Source organism: Leptomonas pyrrhocoris (assembly GCF_001293395.1).
Source record: "Leptomonas pyrrhocoris isolate H10 chromosome Unknown, whole genome shotgun sequence".
NCBI classification, from domain to species: domain Eukaryota; phylum Euglenozoa; class Kinetoplastea; order Trypanosomatida; family Trypanosomatidae; genus Leptomonas; species Leptomonas pyrrhocoris.
In genome coordinates this window covers 30,908-50,259 of record NW_015438382.1, presented here as the reverse complement: position 1 = coordinate 50,259, position 19,352 = coordinate 30,908, and the positions used below count along the sequence as shown (strand labels likewise).

The 19,352-nt window shown below is 56.3% G+C and overlaps 7 protein-coding genes across 9 annotated transcripts; all 7 read right to left on the bottom strand.

The window, feature by feature from the left end:
* Positions 1-830: 830 nt before the first annotated feature.
* Positions 831-1,927, bottom strand: ABB37_08727 (putative Proliferative cell nuclear antigen (PCNA); the record flags this gene model as incomplete). Its single annotated transcript, XM_015807820.1, has 1 exon — positions 831-1,927. Exon 1 carries the CDS (start codon positions 1,713-1,715, stop codon positions 831-833), a length of 885 nt encoding a protein of 294 aa, XP_015653478.1. The 5' UTR covers positions 1,716-1,927.
* A 519-nt stretch (positions 1,928-2,446) lies between these two features.
* ABB37_08726 (putative phosphomevalonate kinase protein) lies at positions 2,447-3,916 on the bottom strand (the record flags this gene model as incomplete). The annotated part of the gene is made up of 1 exon (XM_015807819.1): positions 2,447-3,916. The coding sequence occupies exon 1, from the start codon at positions 3,821-3,823 to the stop codon at positions 2,447-2,449; it is 1,377 nt and encodes a 458-aa protein (XP_015653477.1). The 5' UTR covers positions 3,824-3,916.
* An 844-nt stretch (positions 3,917-4,760) lies between these two features.
* On the bottom strand, positions 4,761-5,300 carry ABB37_08725 (hypothetical protein; the record flags this gene model as incomplete). 2 transcript variants are annotated; one of them, XM_015807817.1, is made up of 1 exon in its annotated part: positions 4,761-5,300. In XM_015807817.1, the coding sequence occupies exon 1, from the start codon at positions 5,136-5,138 to the stop codon at positions 4,761-4,763; it is 378 nt and encodes a 125-aa protein (XP_015653475.1). In that variant the 5' UTR covers positions 5,139-5,300. The 2 variants fall into 2 exon arrangements, with proteins under 2 accessions (XP_015653475.1, XP_015653476.1); XM_015807818.1 differs by having other exon boundaries at positions 4,761-5,272.
* A 477-nt stretch (positions 5,301-5,777) lies between these two features.
* ABB37_08724 (ribosomal protein S6 putativeNPH2/RS6-like protein) lies at positions 5,778-6,472 on the bottom strand. 2 transcript variants are annotated; one of them, XM_015807815.1, is made up of 1 exon: positions 5,778-6,472. In XM_015807815.1, the coding sequence occupies exon 1, from the start codon at positions 6,389-6,391 to the stop codon at positions 6,011-6,013; it is 381 nt and encodes a 126-aa protein (XP_015653473.1). In that variant the 5' UTR covers positions 6,392-6,472; the 3' UTR covers positions 5,778-6,010. The 2 variants fall into 2 exon arrangements, with proteins under 2 accessions (XP_015653473.1, XP_015653474.1); XM_015807816.1 differs by having other exon boundaries at positions 5,778-6,426.
* Positions 6,473-7,663: 1,191 nt separating this feature from the next.
* ABB37_08723 (putative cAMP specific phosphodiesterase) lies at positions 7,664-10,584 on the bottom strand (the record flags this gene model as incomplete). The annotated part of the gene is made up of 1 exon (XM_015807814.1): positions 7,664-10,584. The coding sequence occupies exon 1, from the start codon at positions 10,463-10,465 to the stop codon at positions 7,664-7,666; it is 2,802 nt and encodes a 933-aa protein (XP_015653472.1). The 5' UTR covers positions 10,466-10,584.
* Positions 10,585-11,545: 961 nt separating this feature from the next.
* Positions 11,546-14,469, bottom strand: ABB37_08722 (putative cAMP specific phosphodiesterase; the record flags this gene model as incomplete). The annotated part of the gene is made up of 1 exon (XM_015807813.1): positions 11,546-14,469. The coding sequence occupies exon 1, from the start codon at positions 14,348-14,350 to the stop codon at positions 11,546-11,548; it is 2,805 nt and encodes a 934-aa protein (XP_015653471.1). The 5' UTR covers positions 14,351-14,469.
* A 961-nt stretch (positions 14,470-15,430) lies between these two features.
* On the bottom strand, positions 15,431-18,354 carry ABB37_08721 (putative cAMP specific phosphodiesterase; the record flags this gene model as incomplete). The annotated part of the gene is made up of 1 exon (XM_015807812.1): positions 15,431-18,354. The coding sequence occupies exon 1, from the start codon at positions 18,233-18,235 to the stop codon at positions 15,431-15,433; it is 2,805 nt and encodes a 934-aa protein (XP_015653470.1). The 5' UTR covers positions 18,236-18,354.
* Positions 18,355-19,352: the final 998 nt, after the last annotated feature.

Here is a 19,352-nt window from a genome sequence, read left to right as displayed (position 1 = left end):
GTCGTGGACAAGAAACGAAGCGAGCGATCTCGCCTCGTTTTCCTCTCCGTTGTTTGATCATTTTTATGTACTTTGCCTTGTGGGGTCGCCTTCCCCGCCGATAACAGAGTCGCCCGCCGCACATCGCCCCCAACAACACAGTCGGAGAAAACACTAAAGAAAGGGGACACGACTGCGACACACGTGTGTGTGTGTGTGTGTGTGACGTGGCGGGCACATCACCGAACGCTTTTTACCGTCTTACAAGCTGCTAGGAAACAGACACACAAACAACAACAACAACGCAGAGCACAGCTCGGACATAGAGGGGTTCTCTCTCCATCCGACTATGGACCCTCTCGCGACTGAGGTGCCCTCCGTTATCGTCTCTTCGAGCCAAAGAAAAAAAGAAAATAATTCTATGGGATGGGTGCACCGTACACCCGCGCTTTTGGCTGCTTCGTCAACACGCCCATTGAGCTTGCGCAACGCCAACGTAAAAAAACGCCTGCCGCTCTGTTTTTCGTTCTGTGACCTTTCCTTGAGGCGCAGTAGAGAAGAAAAACCTCACCAACGCAGACTTGAGCCAGAAGAGGCGATATACGGCACAGCTTTCTGTTCTCTCTTTTATTAAACCAAAAGCACCGGCGAAGTAACTGCGACCCAAGAAAGCCGCTTTTTAGTCTATGAACGCAGCCAACGCCCTTCCGGAAGAGCAGCTGAGGAGGGAGGGGAGGGGCACTCCACAACAGTCATGAGAGCGTGAAGATACGTGTGCGGCTCTGCCGTCACGCTTCCACGACCTGTTGCGCACGCACGCATCTCTTCTGCCTCCTTTTGCTTTCGTGTGCTTACTCGGCATCGTCCACCTTCGGAGCGAGGTAGTAACGCAGGTAGCCGACGTTATCGATACCGTACTCCACCATGCACGGGCTGTCCTTGGCGAACTTCAGCGTCACGCGCTCGCTGAGCGTCGAGCCCTTCGCAAAGATGCCCATAAAGCGCAGCGCAAACGAGAGGGTAATGGGCTCCTCCATCGTCACCTCGACCCCGACCGCGTTGGCGTTGCCGTCCGCTTTGCTGTACTTGCGCGAGAGCGGTTCCTCGTCGTCGTCGTCGGCGCGCACTTCTGCCTTCACCTCCGCCTTCACCTCACTCTTCGCGCTGCGGTCCGACACGCCGGCGGCCTGCAGAAACGTGTAGCCCTGGCCGACATCACCCGACGTACTGAACTTCACGCCTTCCTTGCTGATGGCGATGGTGACGGTTTCGCCTAAGACCTGCATGTCCCGCACAATCTTCGCAAAATCGGCCGAGTTGAGCGTGACGGTGCTGCGGTAGTCCATTTCTGGGATGCCCATCGATTCCGCCTCGATCTCCAGCAGCTTCAGCTGGTACTCGCACTTGCGTGACCTCTCCGGGTTTTCGCACGTCAGCGTCACCACATCCGAGTCGTCGTCGTGCCGAAGGCTGAGACTGTCGTTGCTATCCACAATCTTCAGTACCTTGGAGAGCGACGCGAGGTTGAGGCCAAGGATGCTGTTGCGCTCACACTGGTACTTCACAAAGCAGTCGTCCCGCAGCAGCATGTGCACAAGAGCGACGTGGCTGGAGTCCATGGCCTGGATGGAGAGGCCGCCGGGGTTGCAGTCGAAGTTCGCCTCGCTCACCAGGCCATTGATGCACTCCACGAGCCGCTTCCAAAGACTGGCAAGCTGGACGTGAGCCTCGAGCATGATTGCGACGGGAGTTAAAGGGGGGGGGGAAGGGGTCTGTATGTCTATGTAGGTGAATACGAAGATGGCAAGCTGTCAAAGAGGAAAAAACACGTAGATTTCTGTGTGCTTTCTTTCTTTTAAACGAAGACTCAAAAGCGATCTTGACGAAACGTGAAGTAGAATGCAATATGATTTACGGTGAGCGAAGGTGACGCGGTGCGTGCTGGTCTGTACACAGAAAGAGGGGTAGAAGTATGGCGACAGGTGGTGTTGTGCGCGTGTTGCGCGGACAACGTCAATAACAAAGCACACTCACTCATTCACGCAGGGAGAAGAGGTGGGAGTGAAGTGCGTGCACGCGTGTGCAAACACGTGACGGGCGACCAAAGGGAAAAGAAGAAGGTGAAGCGGAGAGGCGAAGGAGCAGACGAAGGACCTACTTTGGCAACGGTGATGTGCGCCTGCCCCGTGATGAAGTTTAATCTTTTTTTATATATTTTAACGATGCAATTCGTCTTACAATTGGGTAGAAATCTTCTTTTCCGTCTTCTTAAATGAAACTTCCACCAGAGAAGAAGAAAAGAAGGCCACCTAAGAAAAACACGTTTTGAGGGTTTATGAACTGCGACGAACACCACGCATCGCCATTTGACTGGGCAAGGAATCGCCGGTAACCTCTCTCCCCACGTTGCATCTCTGCTTCTTCTCTTGCCTTTTGCTTTTTTTTTTTTTGATTCCCTCTTCATACGCTACAGCGGCTGGTGCGGCTTCATCAGCAGCCCGACCGGGTCTTCGCGCACCGTCAGCGGGCAGACGTTCATTGTTGTGTAGTTCTCCCAGAACTTCTCCACCTCCGCCGCGCAGGCGTCGCCCAGCACCAGCGCAAACACGGCATCGTAGCCACCAGCACCGGGGCACCCCACTGCGAACACGCCAGGCAGGACCGCCGTATCGTTCAACAACCCGCTGAGCTCATCTGGCTCAATCTTCACCTCCGCCGCAACACCCATGTCGTGCAGCAGCGTTCGGCTGCGCGCGGCGCACTGCGAAGCACGGATGATGCTCAGCACCACTGCGTTGTCGGACTGCTGATGGGGCAGCTGCGATTTGGTCTGTAGTTCCTGCATTGCCGCCGCGTACTCCGCCGGCTCCGCCTCCGCCTCCGCGATCATGCGCCGCAGCGCCGCGATGTAAGTCTCGTTGTTGTGCTGCAGTTGCTCCCACAAGTTGTCGGGGGCATCCGCGACCGACTTACGCCACGCCATGACCTTCGCCACCATGCCAGGTGTGCTCGACCCGCCTTGGTGGACGTCCCCCAGGACCAGCTTCACACCGGGCGGTAGGCGGAACGGCTCGTGCGGGACCCACGCGACGAGCATGTCCACGCAGCGCCGCAGCGCCGCCACCTCGACCGAGGTCGGCCGCTCCGCGCTTTCCATCATCATGGACACCCGAGAGGCGGGGAAGCGGCGGTAGGCGCAGGTGCCGTAGACGGCCGTGTACACGTCAAAGCCGCTGCCGATTTTGCCTTGGGTCACGCTGTGGGCGATTTGCGCCACGCGGTGCACCAACTCGTCGTCGCAGCCCGCCGCGTGGAAGTGGCCGCAGAGGCAGGCCACGATGCTCGTCGTCATGGCGGCGGAGGAGCCCAGACCCGTCTTCGAGACGGCGCCGACCAGCGGCGCATGCCGCGGCAACGCACGCAGGTTCGCCACGTTCACCGGCTTTTGCTCGGCTTCAAGGCGGTTGCGCTGACTGTAGAAGTCGTTGTCCGCCAGCAGCTCCATCCAGATCTCGCCGTCCACGCTGTCGCCCGTTGAGAGGGCAGCGGCGACGGAGTAGAGAATGGCGTAGAAGATAAAAGAGCTCTCCGGGCCCTCCGTCTGTCTTGCACTTACCGTGCCGTCCGTTGAGGTGTCCACGACAAAGACGTACGCCTGGTGAAACTGGGGAGAGTTCACGTGCACGGCGATCTGCCCGGCAGTGGCTGCCTTCGCTGTCTTAACGATGCGCGTCGTGAAGCGGGCATTGACACCGATAGAGATGCCGACATTTGGCGGGTTCGACGACTCAACGATAAGGTACCCACCGAGGATGAGAACCTTGCCAGGTGCAGACGCCTCCATGATGGTGACAAAGTGGCGGTGGTGGCGGAGAAGCGAAGGTAATGATTTCAGGATTTTACGGAAAGAGAGAAACGATAGCGGTGTTGATGAACTTCAGGGCAGTGACAAGACGGTGCAGGGCGACGCAGCAGTTGGAAAGGCAGGGAAGGAAGAAGGCAACGTGGGAAGGCGAGACGGAGAGGAGAGGGTGGAACGGCCTCGTAATCCAACACCCAGCAGCGATGGAAGAACACATGACGATGTAACCGAAGGGAAGAATGAAGCGAGATGAGCAACAGCTGCTGGAGTTGACGTTACTTGGCCTTCTACACCATAATTCTTCTTCTCTCAGCCGTGTGCGGCCGCCACCCGCATTGCAGCACAGGGAGAAAAGGGTCAAAAGAAGACCGTTTGTGCTCCGTCGAAGGGCCAATAGACGCAGGTGTGCACGTGCTGGCATTTGACGCAACGGCGGGGGGGGGGGGGGCCGACACCGCAGCACGGGCGTGCGAAACGATGCCTGACGAGGCGGCAGCGGGGACAACAGCAAAGGCAAAACAACAAACAGAACGCATTTCTTTTTTTATATAATCATCTGAGAACTTCGACCCAATGCGCCTCGCACGCTTCGGTGACGACGGCTAAGGAAGCAACAGTAAAAGAGACAGCAATCAAAAATAATAATAACACTAATAAGAGGAGAATTGTGGAGAAGTAAAACGCAAAGGGATGAGAGACACAACGCAACGACACAACACCCCCATCTATTACAAACGCTTCGATAGAACAGCAGCAGCCAGAGATCGGAAAGGAAAAAGATCGACAAAGAGCTCAATTAAAACAACGGAAAGAAGAGAAGAGATGAGGCTTGATACTGAGCTGTGCAAGCTATCCGCACCTCAAGCAGTACAACCTCCACCCCCTCCTCCCCCCTCTCCCCTACCTTGCCCGACTGCGTTCATTTCTTTTCCTCCAGGTCCTTCAACAATGCCGGGTCCACGGTGACGGTCCGCTTCTTCCGACGAACAGCGGCTAACTCCTCCTCCGTCGGCGCCTCCGTAATGACCACCGGCTCACCGTTCTCCTGCACCGCGCCGCCGTCCACGTTCGCCTGATGCAGACGGTAGAGGTAATACGCCGCACACAACGCGAAGGTGCCGACGCAGAAGAAGAATACCAGAAAGAAGACGTAGCCGCTGCGGCTGGTGCAGCACCACTGAGCGCAATCCTTCCTGGACGGGTCCACCACTTTGCACATTTCATTGGCGAGGCAGGGGTCACGGGCGCACTCCGCGCGCAGCGAGCGGTAGCCACCACACTTCGCAACACAAGACATCGCTTCTGCGTTTATTATTGTCGTCGCTGCTGCCAAGCGAGCGAAGGGCGGTCAGCTGATGTGGTCTAAAGGGATGCGGAGAGAAGAACGGAAAACGGCCACCTCTCTTCCGTGCAAGGAAGCTAATTCGATCTAGGATTTATGGTACACGCACGCAGAGCTCCGAGGTAAAGGAGCATTCAGCGACGCCGGGGGTAAACAAAACATCAAAATTAAAACGGAGAGAGCGAAGAGGAGAGGAGAGGAGAGGAGGAGGCTGCATGAACCACCGACACGGAGGAGCAGAAATGTGGAAAAGCCACACCGCATTCCGCGCTCAACGTGTTGAAGGCAACGAGAAGTCGCAACAAATAGACCCAGGAAATAAAACTACGGTGTCAAATCTCAAATAAGCCCCATTTGCTTTTGGGGTTTTGTCACTGTGAAGAGAAGAGAGGCGGTGAAGGTGTCTCGCGTCAAGACCCAACACTCTCTCCCCTCCAGCTGGTCGTCCTGCGTGAAGAGCAGCGGTGCCACAGTCGTACGCGGCTTCTCGTCGAAGAAAAAAGAGAACCAGAAAGTCGGTCACTCAATCCGTATGGCGCTCCGTCACGTCATCGTGAGTGGCCGAATTCAGGAGAGGACGTTCGTTGTATCGAAGTTAGCTCTTTTCTGTGGCGTGGCACACACCGTCACACCGTCACAGCTTATCCAACACAAAACAGATAACAACGGCGAGCAAAGTGAGACGCTCGCTGCCGAAGTTCTTTTAGCGAGGAGCAATTTACGAACTCTTAAAGCCCCGTGTACAAGTGCGAAGAAGACAGAATACAATAAAGGAAGTTAAAGAAAACAAAACGGCTTAAGCCGCTTTAGTACTTAGACAACGCACCTTACAGCAGACGCTCAATCTCCAGCTTCACTGCCTGCACCTTGGCCGCCACCGGGCTGTTCTCGCCCTGCAGAATCGCCAGCGCCACGACGTTGCGGGACACCTGCGCGGCGCGGCCCAACGCCGTCTTGGACGGCACAAAAACGTAGGGGACGTTCTTGTCTTCGCACAGCAGCGGCAGGTGCAGGAGAATCTCAATAGGGTTCGTGTCACCCGCCAGCACAATCAGGTCAGCGATACCGCGGTTCAAGGCCTTGGTCGCCTCATTCGCCCCCTTCTTGACCATCTTGGCGTTGCTGGCCTCCTGCACGAGATCGAGGATGGTTTGGCTCAGGCGATCCGTCGCAAGGGGGAAGGCCTTCTCGCTGATTTCTCCAGTCATTTCTCGGTGGGGGAGTGTGATATAAAGTAAAAACTTACAGAGTGTGGGACGTTGTGGCGCACGGATGCGTGTAGCGAAACTGCGGAGAGAGGGGAGGGGGAGGGAAGGCGGGGGAGGAGAGAAGGGAGAAACGTTAGAACGAAGAACGAAGAACACAAGACAGCCGTCGTAGACTGTGCGGTGTGGCCGCCACCCACGACGAACTCCTTTTCATTGGACTGGAAAGCCGACAAGCAGGGCGTAACTGAGTGGCGCGATTAAATAAAAGACATGAGAGAGCAAGGACGGGGTAGCACTTTTCACAAGGTGTACAACCAATAGATATCTACGATTCCTGGCTCCTGTACACGTCACCCAACACACCTACGTGCGCAGGGATCATTACGCACCATACCCAAGTAGCAAGCAACCACAGAAGAAGACATCCAGAGGCTTCCCTGTGGCGCATTACTGCCGTTTCACTGTGCCTTATGGTTTGAGCTCTACAGAGAAAGAAAGTCGTGAAACGAATACTTCATAGTACATCTGTGGAAGAAAAAAGAATCTGACAGCGGCTAAATGGAGAGGGACATCGTGCGCCCAGCCAAAACGGTGGTATTTGGCTTCACACCGACCATGGTTTCACTCTGCGAATCCCATCAACGTAAGTGATTCCGTTGCGTAAGAGAAAAGCCACTGCACGGCAGCACTTGCCCTTGAGCACCACTAAGCCACGTAAACATCGCCTTCACGTTTTAACAGGAAAGAAGAAAAGAAAAAGAACAAAAACCAAAGCGCCAGACCCAATCTCATCAACATCGTTTCCAGCAAGCATCACAACAGCGTGGGCGCCAACATCTCGCGTTAACGATTGACAAAACGCAAGGGAGCGAAAAGCTTTTTGTGGAATTTTTCCACCCGCAAAAAAAAAACGGAAAATAAATGGAAGCGAAGACAATCCGGGGAAAATAAAAACACTTTGATCACCCCACAAAACAAGAGTTCGGGGCATTTACGTACATCGGTTTCTGCAGCTTCCACCTCGACGCAGAAATATTTAGGATCTTCGCTGCTGTTTCACACATGCCAATAACCTCTCTCGATTGCAATAAGACGAATGTTGAGAGAAACGAAACACTAAGGCCGCTCGTGGCGAGCGTGAATATTAGTCTCCAGCTGAGTTTTTGCTTCATATAAACGCTTATTAACGTTGCTGCGCTCTGTCTCGTCGTGTATTCGGCGATCAACGCGGAGGAGGGCCGAGGTGAGGCTGCGCGACCTTCACTAGACCTGCTACACTGATGTGAGAGAGTCCCTCTTTGGAGCGTCCAGGATCTTCTGCCACTGCGCGCGGTTGTCAGCAATCGCGTCCACGCACCACTGCATCCCGTGCAGCAGACCTCCCACGATGTCCTTGAAATACTTGCCCACCACAAAGTCAATAAAGCCGATTTGGCCACGCGCCAGCTCGGTGTTCTTGGAGCGGTCGAACATCGGCAGCACCTCCACGCCCTTCTCCTTCTCCATGTCGCCCTGACGGTAGAACTCCTCGGTCACCGCCATCGCCCACATCCGCGACGTCTCAAACGGCTTCGTCACGTTGGACACGTCACCCGCCTTAATCAGCGTCTCCATCACAAGTCGTCGGTGTCCTTCGTCCTCCTTGTTGAAGGATGCCTGCACCATATCATCGAAGCGCTTCAGTTCTTCCCCGTGTTTGGCCATATCGGTGGCCAGCACACATTCGATGAGACTCTGATACGCGTACGTCACTTCCTCCTCAGTCAATCCCTCGAAGACATCGGAGCTGGGCTCGGAGAGAATCTCAATGGCGAGCCTGCAGTGATGCACCTCCAGCACAGAGCTGTTGCCACTCGCGCTCGACAGGATACCGAGCGGCGAGTCCGTCTTCAGGTAGAAGCTGTTGTTCACGCCCATGTGGTCCAGGTCGTGCACGAGCGCCGTCACGAGCAGCACGTAGCACTCCAGGTCCGTCAGGAACTCCGACGCCTTCCCGGCGTAGAGGAACGTGTGCAGCGTCTGGCACACATCCACCACGTGGTAGAAGTTGTGGTACGGCACGCGGCGGTACATGTGGCGGCACTGCAGGATGAAGGTCAGCAGCGTCTCCTTGCGGCACTTGAACTTCTCCGGCAGCCCGGTGCTCCACAGCAGCTGCAGCACAACCGCAGCGGCGGCGTCCAGCGGCTCACTGGAGTTTTCACGCACGTCGAACAGGTTGAACGCTGGCGAGGTGAAGTCGTACGCATCCTGGAAGTCGATCGCCAGCACGGCGTCGCGCTCCACTTTGCTTATGTCGAAAAGCTTCGGGGCGTTGTTCGACTTCTGCGCTCCCACGGGGGCGATGGTTCGATGAAGGTTCAGCGCCATCGCCTCCTGACCTGCCTTCACAGCAAACTCAAACAGATGACTGTTGTTGATGGAGATGCCGGCGAACAGCGAAAACACTTTGAATGTGGCTCGGTCAGCCGCAGTGAAGGATTTTACTGTACCGTCCTCGTCCAGTTTGTTCACCAGCTGCACCACGGCAAGCACATCGTTGTTCAGCACGATCGGCTCGCACAAGATCGACTGCGTGCGGTAGCCCAGTGACCGGTCCACCGCACTGTTGAAGCGCGGGTCCGCGTATGCGTCCACGATGTTCTCGCCAACAGCCGCCGCCGCAACCGTGCCGGCGATGCCCTGACCACACGGGAACCGGATCTCGCTCCCCGTCACACTGTCCGCCATGCGGCTGTACAGCTCGTTGCGCTCCTTGTCCAGCAGGAACAGCGACGAGCGGTCCGCGTTCAGCAGCTTCTTCGCACCGTGCAGCACGTGCCGCACAATCCCGTCCACATCGCGGATGTCCGTGTTCGACAGCAGCGTCACAACGTCCAGAATCGCGTCGCTCTTCCGCTTCTCCGTCAGCAGCGTCTCATTGATGCGGCAGTTGCGCAGCGATGCGGCGGCGAACATCGAGAACGTCTTGAACAGCTCCTCGTCGCGCTGCCCAAACACGCGTTGCAGACGCAGCCCGCTCTCCGTGACCATGTCCTGCTTGTTGATCAGCTGCGCCACCGCCACGATCGTGTCTTCGTACATGATCGGGAGGCACAGAATCGTGCGTGTATGGTAGCCCGTCTGCTTGTCCACGGCGCGGTTGAAGCGCTCGTCCTCGTACGCGTTGGGGATGTTCACCACCATGCCCGTCTTCGCAACGTACCCCGCGATGCCTGTCCCGGCGGCCATCACCACCACCTTGCCGTCCTCGAAGTGCGCCTCCAGCGTGCCGTCGTCCTTCACCAGAAAGATGCTGCACCGGTCGCTCTCCGTCAGCGTCTTCGCCGTGTTGATGATGGACTGCACCAGCACCGCCTCGTCCAGCGTGTCGCGGGCCAGCCGGGTCGCCATGCCCACCATCGCCTCTGCCTTGTGCGTTTCCCAGCTGAGCTGATCCACCAGCACCGCGTTGCGCAGCGCGGAGGCGGCCACACGCAAGGCGCACTGCTGAAACGTGTCGTTGGAGTTCGTCACCTGCCCGCTCAGCTCCACGCAGCCGACCAGATCGTTCTGATGCAGCAGAGGGAGAAAGGTGGCGCCCGGGGACGAAAACCGTTGACGCGACACGCCACACGCGCCAAGCTGCGTGCACGTGTCCATCGCGGTAATCGCCTCAGTGACGGGGTCGCACAGAACATTTTCGCTCTCGTTCAAGTAGTTGGTGTGGGCGGGGCAACCGAAAAGGGTCGTCAGCTCCTTGTTGAGGATGAGCGCCGTTTCGGAGATAGAACGCTGCAGGTTGAGGCAATTCTGGGCGAGCTTTGTGAAGTCGCGGAGGGAGTGGCGAGAGGAGGTCGCCTTCTCCTGCGCCTGAACGCTGTCCATTGGGTCCTTGTAAGCTTCATCAGAGACGGCGCTGACGCGGCGCTGAACGCTGTGAAACGAGTTCAGCTCCGCATCCGACATCGCCAGCCCGCACCGCTTGTACCGTGCGAGAATGGATTCACAGAGCGACAGTGCCTCGAGCAGGTGGCTGCTGCCGAAGGTGTAATCCCTGGCGGGTGGCGCACGCATTGCTGAGTACGCGAGCATCGTTGGCAAGAGAGGACGACGACAACCTTGTAGGAACCCAAATAAACACCGAAGATCCTTCGAATACTTGATGGCACCTCTACGTGTGGTGTTTGATGAGGAACCTGTTGTTGTTTTCTGTTTTACGGAAGCAATGAAAGGCGAAGGAGAAGAAGAAGGTGAGGAGAAGACGAAGCGGTGGTGGTAAGACATTCCTTTTTGGATTGCCAAGGCTTCACCGCTGCAAAGACGCCGGCTTCTCTTTTCAGGTCAGAGGAAAAATCAGTTCGCACACGTACTAGTGGAACACCCACAGCACTGTTCATTACGAAGATGCAGCAACGAGTGCGAAACAGGACCACCGGCTGTGGTGTCCTCCAACGATGGAACCCACAAAAAATACCGCGGGGCAACGGTGAAACACACCCGGTAGAACAGCTGTGTTCCGCAACGGCAACGTTTGCACGCACCCACGAACACCCTTGCGACGCTCCCAAAACCAAGCACGGATGATGACCCGCTTCTTGCGCACTCCCACTGTTCTCCCTTCATGATTCGCTCTTCAGACCACAGAAGAAGAAGAAAAAACACAAACATTTCCACGTAAATACATATCGATGAATTTCCAAGACTGTTTCTGCCCTCTCTGCGAGGAGAGACGCAAATTATGAAAGGAAAAGGAAAAGGAAAACAAACAAAGCTACATCGTCGCTGTTGTATCGCGAAAGAAACTGCGGAGCAGAAAACGTCAGAATAAAACGGTGAAATACGTTCATACTGCAGTTAGTAATATTAGAAACACATAATACGGTGTACATCTACTGCGAAGGTTGCATTAGATTGTTAGGAATGATTGCGACTATCGCGCTGCGCCTCAACGCTTACATGTACAAACACTCCGCAGGTTTCCAAGAAGAAAATCACATGATCAACCTCGTATTCGAGGCTGTGGGAAAGGAGACACGAATGTAAACAAAGGAATAATAGCGACCGCCGAGAATATTGAAAGCGCGCGAGTGAAAAGAGAAAAAAAAAAGAAAACATCTTTGAAGAAAAGAACCTAACTAGTTTAGACAGCTGGTAACGTTTGCGACCTGCCATTCACGACGACGTCATGGAGGTGCTCCTGAGCGGCGCATCCAGGATCTTCTGCCACTGCGCGCGGTTGTCAGCAATCGCGTCCACGCACCACTGCATCCCGTGCAGCAGACCTCCCACGATGTCCTTGAAATACTTGCCCACCACAAAGTCAATAAAGCCGATTTGGCCACGCGCCAGCTCGGTGTTCTTGGAGCGGTCGAACATCGGCAGCACCTCCACGCCCTTCTCCTTCTCCATGTCGCCCTGACGGTAGAACTCCTCGGTCACCGCCATCGCCCACATCCGCGACGTCTCAAACGGCTTCGTCACGTTGGACACGTCACCCGCCTTAATCAGCGTCTCCATCACAAGTCGTCGGTGTCCTTCGTCCTCCTTGTTGAAGGATGCCTGCACCATATCATCGAAGCGCTTCAGTTCTTCCCCGTGTTTGGCCATATCGGTGGCCAGCACACATTCGATGAGACTCTGATACGCGTACGTCACTTCCTCCTCAGTCAATCCCTCGAAGACATCGGAGCTGGGCTCGGAGAGAATCTCAATGGCGAGCCTGCAGTGATGCACCTCCAGCACAGAGCTGTTGCCACTCGCGCTCGACAGGATACCGAGCGGCGAGTCCGTCTTCAGGTAGAAGCTGTTGTTCACGCCCATGTGGTCCAGGTCGTGCACGAGCGCCGTCACGAGCAGCACGTAGCACTCCAGGTCCGTCAGGAACTCCGACGCCTTCCCGGCGTAGAGGAACGTGTGCAGCGTCTGGCACACATCCACCACGTGGTAGAAGTTGTGGTACGGCACGCGGCGGTACATGTGGCGGCACTGCAGGATGAAGGTCAGCAGCGTCTCCTTGCGGCACTTGAACTTCTCCGGCAGCCCGGTGCTCCACAGCAGCTGCAGCACAACCGCAGCGGCGGCGTCCAGCGGCTCACTGGAGTTTTCACGCACGTCGAACAGGTTGAACGCTGGCGAGGTGAAGTCGTACGCATCCTGGAAGTCGATCGCCAGCACGGCGTCGCGCTCCACTTTGCTTATGTCGAAAAGCTTCGGGGCGTTGTTCGACTTCTGCGCTCCCACGGGGGCGATGGTTCGATGAAGGTTCAGCGCCATCGCCTCCTGACCTGCCTTCACAGCAAACTCAAACAGATGACTGTTGTTGATGGAGATGCCGGCGAACAGCGAAAACACTTTGAATGTGGCTCGGTCAGCCGCAGTGAAGGATTTTACTGTACCGTCCTCGTCCAGTTTGTTCACCAGCTGCACCACGGCAAGCACATCGTTGTTCAGCACGATCGGCTCGCACAAGATCGACTGCGTGCGGTAGCCCAGTGACCGGTCCACCGCACTGTTGAAGCGCGGGTCCGCGTATGCGTCCACGATGTTCTCGCCAACAGCCGCCGCCGCAACCGTGCCGGCGATGCCCTGACCACACGGGAACCGGATCTCGCTCCCCGTCACACTGTCCGCCATGCGGCTGTACAGCTCGTTGCGCTCCTTGTCCAGCAGGAACAGCGACGAGCGGTCCGCGTTCAGCAGCTTCTTCGCACCGTGCAGCACGTGCCGCACAATCCCGTCCACATCGCGGATGTCCGTGTTCGACAGCAGCGTCACAACGTCCAGAATCGCGTCGCTCTTCCGCTTCTCCGTCAGCAGCGTCTCATTGATGCGGCAGTTGCGCAGCGATGCGGCGGCGAACATCGAGAACGTCTTGAACAGCTCCTCGTCGCGCTGCCCAAACACGCGTTGCAGACGCAGCCCGCTCTCCGTGACCATGTCCTGCTTGTTGATCAGCTGCGCCACCGCCACGATCGTGTCTTCGTACATGATCGGGAGGCACAGAATCGTGCGTGTATGGTAGCCCGTCTGCTTGTCCACGGCGCGGTTGAAGCGCTCGTCCTCGTACGCGTTGGGGATGTTCACCACCATGCCCGTCTTCGCAACGTACCCCGCGATGCCTGTCCCGGCGGCCATCACCACCACCTTGCCGTCCTCGAAGTGCGCCTCCAGCGTGCCGTCGTCCTTCACCAGAAAGATGCTGCACCGGTCGCTCTCCGTCAGCGTCTTCGCCGTGTTGATGATGGACTGCACCAGCACCGCCTCGTCCAGCGTGTCGCGGGCCAGCCGGGTCGCCATGCCCACCATCGCCTCTGCCTTGTGCGTTTCCCAGCTGAGCTGATCCACCAGCACCGCGTTGCGCAGCGCGGAGGCGGCCACACGCAAGGCGCACTGCTGAAACGTGTCGTTGGAGTTCGTCACCTGCCCGCTCAGCTCCACGCAGCCGACCAGATCGTTCTGATGCAGCAGAGGGAGAAAGGTGGCGCCCGGGGACGAAAACCGTTGACGCGACACGCCACACGCGCCAAGCTGCGTGCACGTGTCCATCGCGGTAATCGCCTCAGTGACGGGGTCGCACAGAACATTTTCGCTCTCGTTCAAGTAGTTGGTGTGGGCGGGGCAACCGAAAAGGGTCGTCAGCTCCTTGTTGAGGATGAGCGCCGTTTCGGAGATAGAACGCTGCAGGTTGAGGCAATTCTGGGCGAGCTTTGTGAAGTCGCGGAGGGAGTGGCGAGAGGAGGTCGCCTTCTCCTGCGCCTGAACGCTGTCCATTGGGTCCTTGTAAGCTTCATCAGAGACGGCGCTGACGCGGCGCTGAACGCTGTGAAACGAGTTCAGCTCCGCATCCGACATCGCCAGCCCGCACCGCTTGTACCGTGCGAGAATGGATTCACAGAGCGACAGTGCCTCGAGCAGGTGGCTGCTGCCGAAGGTGTAATCCCTGGCGGGTGGCGCACGCATTGCTGAGTACGCGAGCATCGTTGGCAAGAGAGGACGACGACAACCTTGTAGGAACCCAAATAAACACCGAAGATCCTTCGAATACTTGATGGCACCTCTACGTGTGGTGTTTGATGAGGAACCTGTTGTTGTTTTCTGTTTTACGGAAGCAATGAAAGGCGAAGGAGAAGAAGAAGGTGAGGAGAAGACGAAGCGGTGGTGGTAAGACATTCCTTTTTGGATTGCCAAGGCTTCACCGCTGCAAAGACGCCGGCTTCTCTTTTCAGGTCAGAGGAAAAATCAGTTCGCACACGTACTAGTGGAACACCCACAGCACTGTTCATTACGAAGATGCAGCAACGAGTGCGAAACAGGACCACCGGCTGTGGTGTCCTCCAACGATGGAACCCACAAAAAATACCGCGGGGCAACGGTGAAACACACCCGGTAGAACAGCTGTGTTCCGCAACGGCAACGTTTGCACGCACCCACGAACACCCTTGCGACGCTCCCAAAACCAAGCACGGATGATGACCCGCTTCTTGCGCACTCCCACTGTTCTCCCTTCATGATTCGCTCTTCAGACCACAGAAGAAGAAGAAAAAACACAAACATTTCCACGTAAATACATATCGATGAATTTCCAAGACTGTTTCTGCCCTCTCTGCGAGGAGAGACGCAAATTATGAAAGGAAAAGGAAAAGGAAAACAAACAAAGCTACATCGTCGCTGTTGTATCGCGAAAGAAACTGCGGAGCAGAAAACGTCAGAATAAAACGGTGAAATACGTTCATACTGCAGTTAGTAATATTAGAAACACATAATACGGTGTACATCTACTGCGAAGGTTGCATTAGATTGTTAGGAATGATTGCGACTATCGCGCTGCGCCTCAACGCTTACATGTACAAACACTCCGCAGGTTTCCAAGAAGAAAATCACATGATCAACCTCGTATTCGAGGCTGTGGGAAAGGAGACACGAATGTAAACAAAGGAATAATAGCGACCGCCGAGAATATTGAAAGCGCGCGAGTGAAAAGAGAAAAAAAAAAGAAAACATCTTTGAAGAAAAGAACCTAACTAGTTTAGACAGCTGGTAACGTTTGCGACCTGCCATTCACGACGACGTCATGGAGGTGCTCCTGAGCGGCGCATCCAGGATCTTCTGCCACTGCGCGCGGTTGTCAGCAATCGCGTCCACGCACCACTGCATCCCGTGCAGCAGACCTCCCACGATGTCCTTGAAATACTTGCCCACCACAAAGTCAATAAAGCCGATTTGGCCACGCGCCAGCTCGGTGTTCTTGGAGCGGTCGAACATCGGCAGCACCTCCACGCCCTTCTCCTTCTCCATGTCGCCCTGACGGTAGAACTCCTCGGTCACCGCCATCGCCCACATCCGCGACGTCTCAAACGGCTTCGTCACGTTGGACACGTCACCCGCCTTAATCAGCGTCTCCATCACAAGTCGTCGGTGTCCTTCGTCCTCCTTGTTGAAGGATGCCTGCACCATATCATCGAAGCGCTTCAGTTCTTCCCCGTGTTTGGCCATATCGGTGGCCAGCACACATTCGATGAGACTCTGATACGCGTACGTCACTTCCTCCTCAGTCAATCCCTCGAAGACATCGGAGCTGGGCTCGGAGAGAATCTCAATGGCGAGCCTGCAGTGATGCACCTCCAGCACAGAGCTGTTGCCACTCGCGCTCGACAGGATACCGAGCGGCGAGTCCGTCTTCAGGTAGAAGCTGTTGTTCACGCCCATGTGGTCCAGGTCGTGCACGAGCGCCGTCACGAGCAGCACGTAGCACTCCAGGTCCGTCAGGAACTCCGACGCCTTCCCGGCGTAGAGGAACGTGTGCAGCGTCTGGCACACATCCACCACGTGGTAGAAGTTGTGGTACGGCACGCGGCGGTACATGTGGCGGCACTGCAGGATGAAGGTCAGCAGCGTCTCCTTGCGGCACTTGAACTTCTCCGGCAGCCCGGTGCTCCACAGCAGCTGCAGCACAACCGCAGCGGCGGCGTCCAGCGGCTCACTGGAGTTTTCACGCACGTCGAACAGGTTGAACGCTGGCGAGGTGAAGTCGTACGCATCCTGGAAGTCGATCGCCAGCACGGCGTCGCGCTCCACTTTGCTTATGTCGAAAAGCTTCGGGGCGTTGTTCGACTTCTGCGCTCCCACGGGGGCGATGGTTCGATGAAGGTTCAGCGCCATCGCCTCCTGACCTGCCTTCACAGCAAACTCAAACAGATGACTGTTGTTGATGGAGATGCCGGCGAACAGCGAAAACACTTTGAATGTGGCTCGGTCAGCCGCAGTGAAGGATTTTACTGTACCGTCCTCGTCCAGTTTGTTCACCAGCTGCACCACGGCAAGCACATCGTTGTTCAGCACGATCGGCTCGCACAAGATCGACTGCGTGCGGTAGCCCAGTGACCGGTCCACCGCACTGTTGAAGCGCGGGTCCGCGTATGCGTCCACGATGTTCTCGCCAACAGCCGCCGCCGCAACCGTGCCGGCGATGCCCTGACCACACGGGAACCGGATCTCGCTCCCCGTCACACTGTCCGCCATGCGGCTGTACAGCTCGTTGCGCTCCTTGTCCAGCAGGAACAGCGACGAGCGGTCCGCGTTCAGCAGCTTCTTCGCACCGTGCAGCACGTGCCGCACAATCCCGTCCACATCGCGGATGTCCGTGTTCGACAGCAGCGTCACAACGTCCAGAATCGCGTCGCTCTTCCGCTTCTCCGTCAGCAGCGTCTCATTGATGCGGCAGTTGCGCAGCGATGCGGCGGCGAACATCGAGAACGTCTTGAACAGCTCCTCGTCGCGCTGCCCAAACACGCGTTGCAGACGCAGCCCGCTCTCCGTGACCATGTCCTGCTTGTTGATCAGCTGCGCCACCGCCACGATCGTGTCTTCGTACATGATCGGGAGGCACAGAATCGTGCGTGTATGGTAGCCCGTCTGCTTGTCCACGGCGCGGTTGAAGCGCTCGTCCTCGTACGCGTTGGGGATGTTCACCACCATGCCCGTCTTCGCAACGTACCCCGCGATGCCTGTCCCGGCGGCCATCACCACCACCTTGCCGTCCTCGAAGTGCGCCTCCAGCGTGCCGTCGTCCTTCACCAGAAAGATGCTGCACCGGTCGCTCTCCGTCAGCGTCTTCGCCGTGTTGATGATGGACTGCACCAGCACCGCCTCGTCCAGCGTGTCGCGGGCCAGCCGGGTCGCCATGCCCACCATCGCCTCTGCCTTGTGCGTTTCCCAGCTGAGCTGATCCACCAGCACCGCGTTGCGCAGCGCGGAGGCGGCCACACGCAAGGCGCACTGCTGAAACGTGTCGTTGGAGTTCGTCACCTGCCCGCTCAGCTCCACGCAGCCGACCAGATCGTTCTGATGCAGCAGAGGGAGAAAGGTGGCGCCCGGGGACGAAAACCGTTGACGCGACACGCCACACGCGCCAAGCTGCGTGCACGTGTCCATCGCGGTAATCGCCTCAGTGACGGGGTCGCACAGAACATTTTCGCTCTCGTTCAAGTAGTTGGTGTGGGCGGGGCAACCGAAAAGGGTCGTCAGCTCCTTGTTGAGGATGAGCGCCGTTTCGGAGATAGAACGCTGCAGGTTGAGGCAATTCTGGGCGAGCTTTGTGAAGTCGCGGAGGGAGTGGCGAGAGGAGGTCGCCTTCTCCTGCGCCTGAACGCTGTCCATTGGGTCCTTGTAAGCTTCATCAGAGACGGCGCTGACGCGGCGCTGAACGCTGTGAAACGAGTTCAGCTCCGCATCCGACATCGCCAGCCCGCACCGCTTGTACCGTGCGAGAATGGATTCACAGAGCGACAGTGCCTCGAGCAGGTGGCTGCTGCCGAAGGTGTAATCCCTGGCGGGTGGCGCACGCATTGCTGAGTACGCGAGCATCGTTGGCAAGAGAGGACGACGACAACCTTGTAGGAACCCAAATAAACACCGAAGATCCTTCGAATACTTGATGGCACCTCTACGTGTGGTGTTTGATGAGGAACCTGTTGTTGTTTTCTGTTTTACGGAAGCAATGAAAGGCGAAGGAGAAGAAGAAGGTGAGGAGAAGACGAAGCGGTGGTGGTAAGACATTCCTTTTTGGATTGCCAAGGCTTCACCGCTGCAAAGACGCCGGCTTCTCTTTTCAGGTCAGAGGAAAAATCAGTTCGCACACGTACTAGTGGAACACCCACAGCACTGTTCATTACGAAGATGCAGCAACGAGTGCGAAACAGGACCACCGGCTGTGGTGTCCTCCAACGATGGAACCCACAAAAAATACCGCGGGGCAACGGTGAAACACACCCGGTAGAACAGCTGTGTTCCGCAACGGCAACGTTTGCACGCACCCACGAACACCCTTGCGACGCTCCCAAAACCAAGCACGGATGATGACCCGCTTCTTGCGCACTCCCACTGTTCTCCCTTCATGATTCGCTCTTCAGACCACAGAAGAAGAAGAAAAAACACAAACATTTCCACGTAAATACATATCGATGAATTTCCAAGACTGTTTCTGCCCTCTCTGCGAGGAGAGACGCAAATTATGAAAGGAAAAGGAAAAGGAAAACAAACAAAGCTACATCGTCGCTGTTGTATCGCGAAAGAAACTGCGGAGCAGAAAACGTCAGAATAAAACGGTGAAATACGTTCATACTGCAGTTAGTAATATTAGAAACACATAATACGGTGTACATCTACTGCGAAGGTTGCATTAGATTGTTAGGAATGATTGCGACTATCGCGCTGCGCCTCAACGCTTACATGTACAAACACTCCGCAGGTTTCCAAGAAGAAAATCACATGATCAACCTCGTATTCGAGGCTGTGGGAAAGGAGACACGAATGTAAACAAAGGAATAATAGCGACCGCCGAGAATATTGAAAGCGCGCGAGTGAAAAGAGAAAAAAAAAAGAAAACATCTTTGAAGAAAAGAACCTAACTAGTTTAGACAGCTGGTAACGTTTGCGACCTGCCATTCACGACGACGTCATGGAGGTGCTCCTGAGCGGCGCA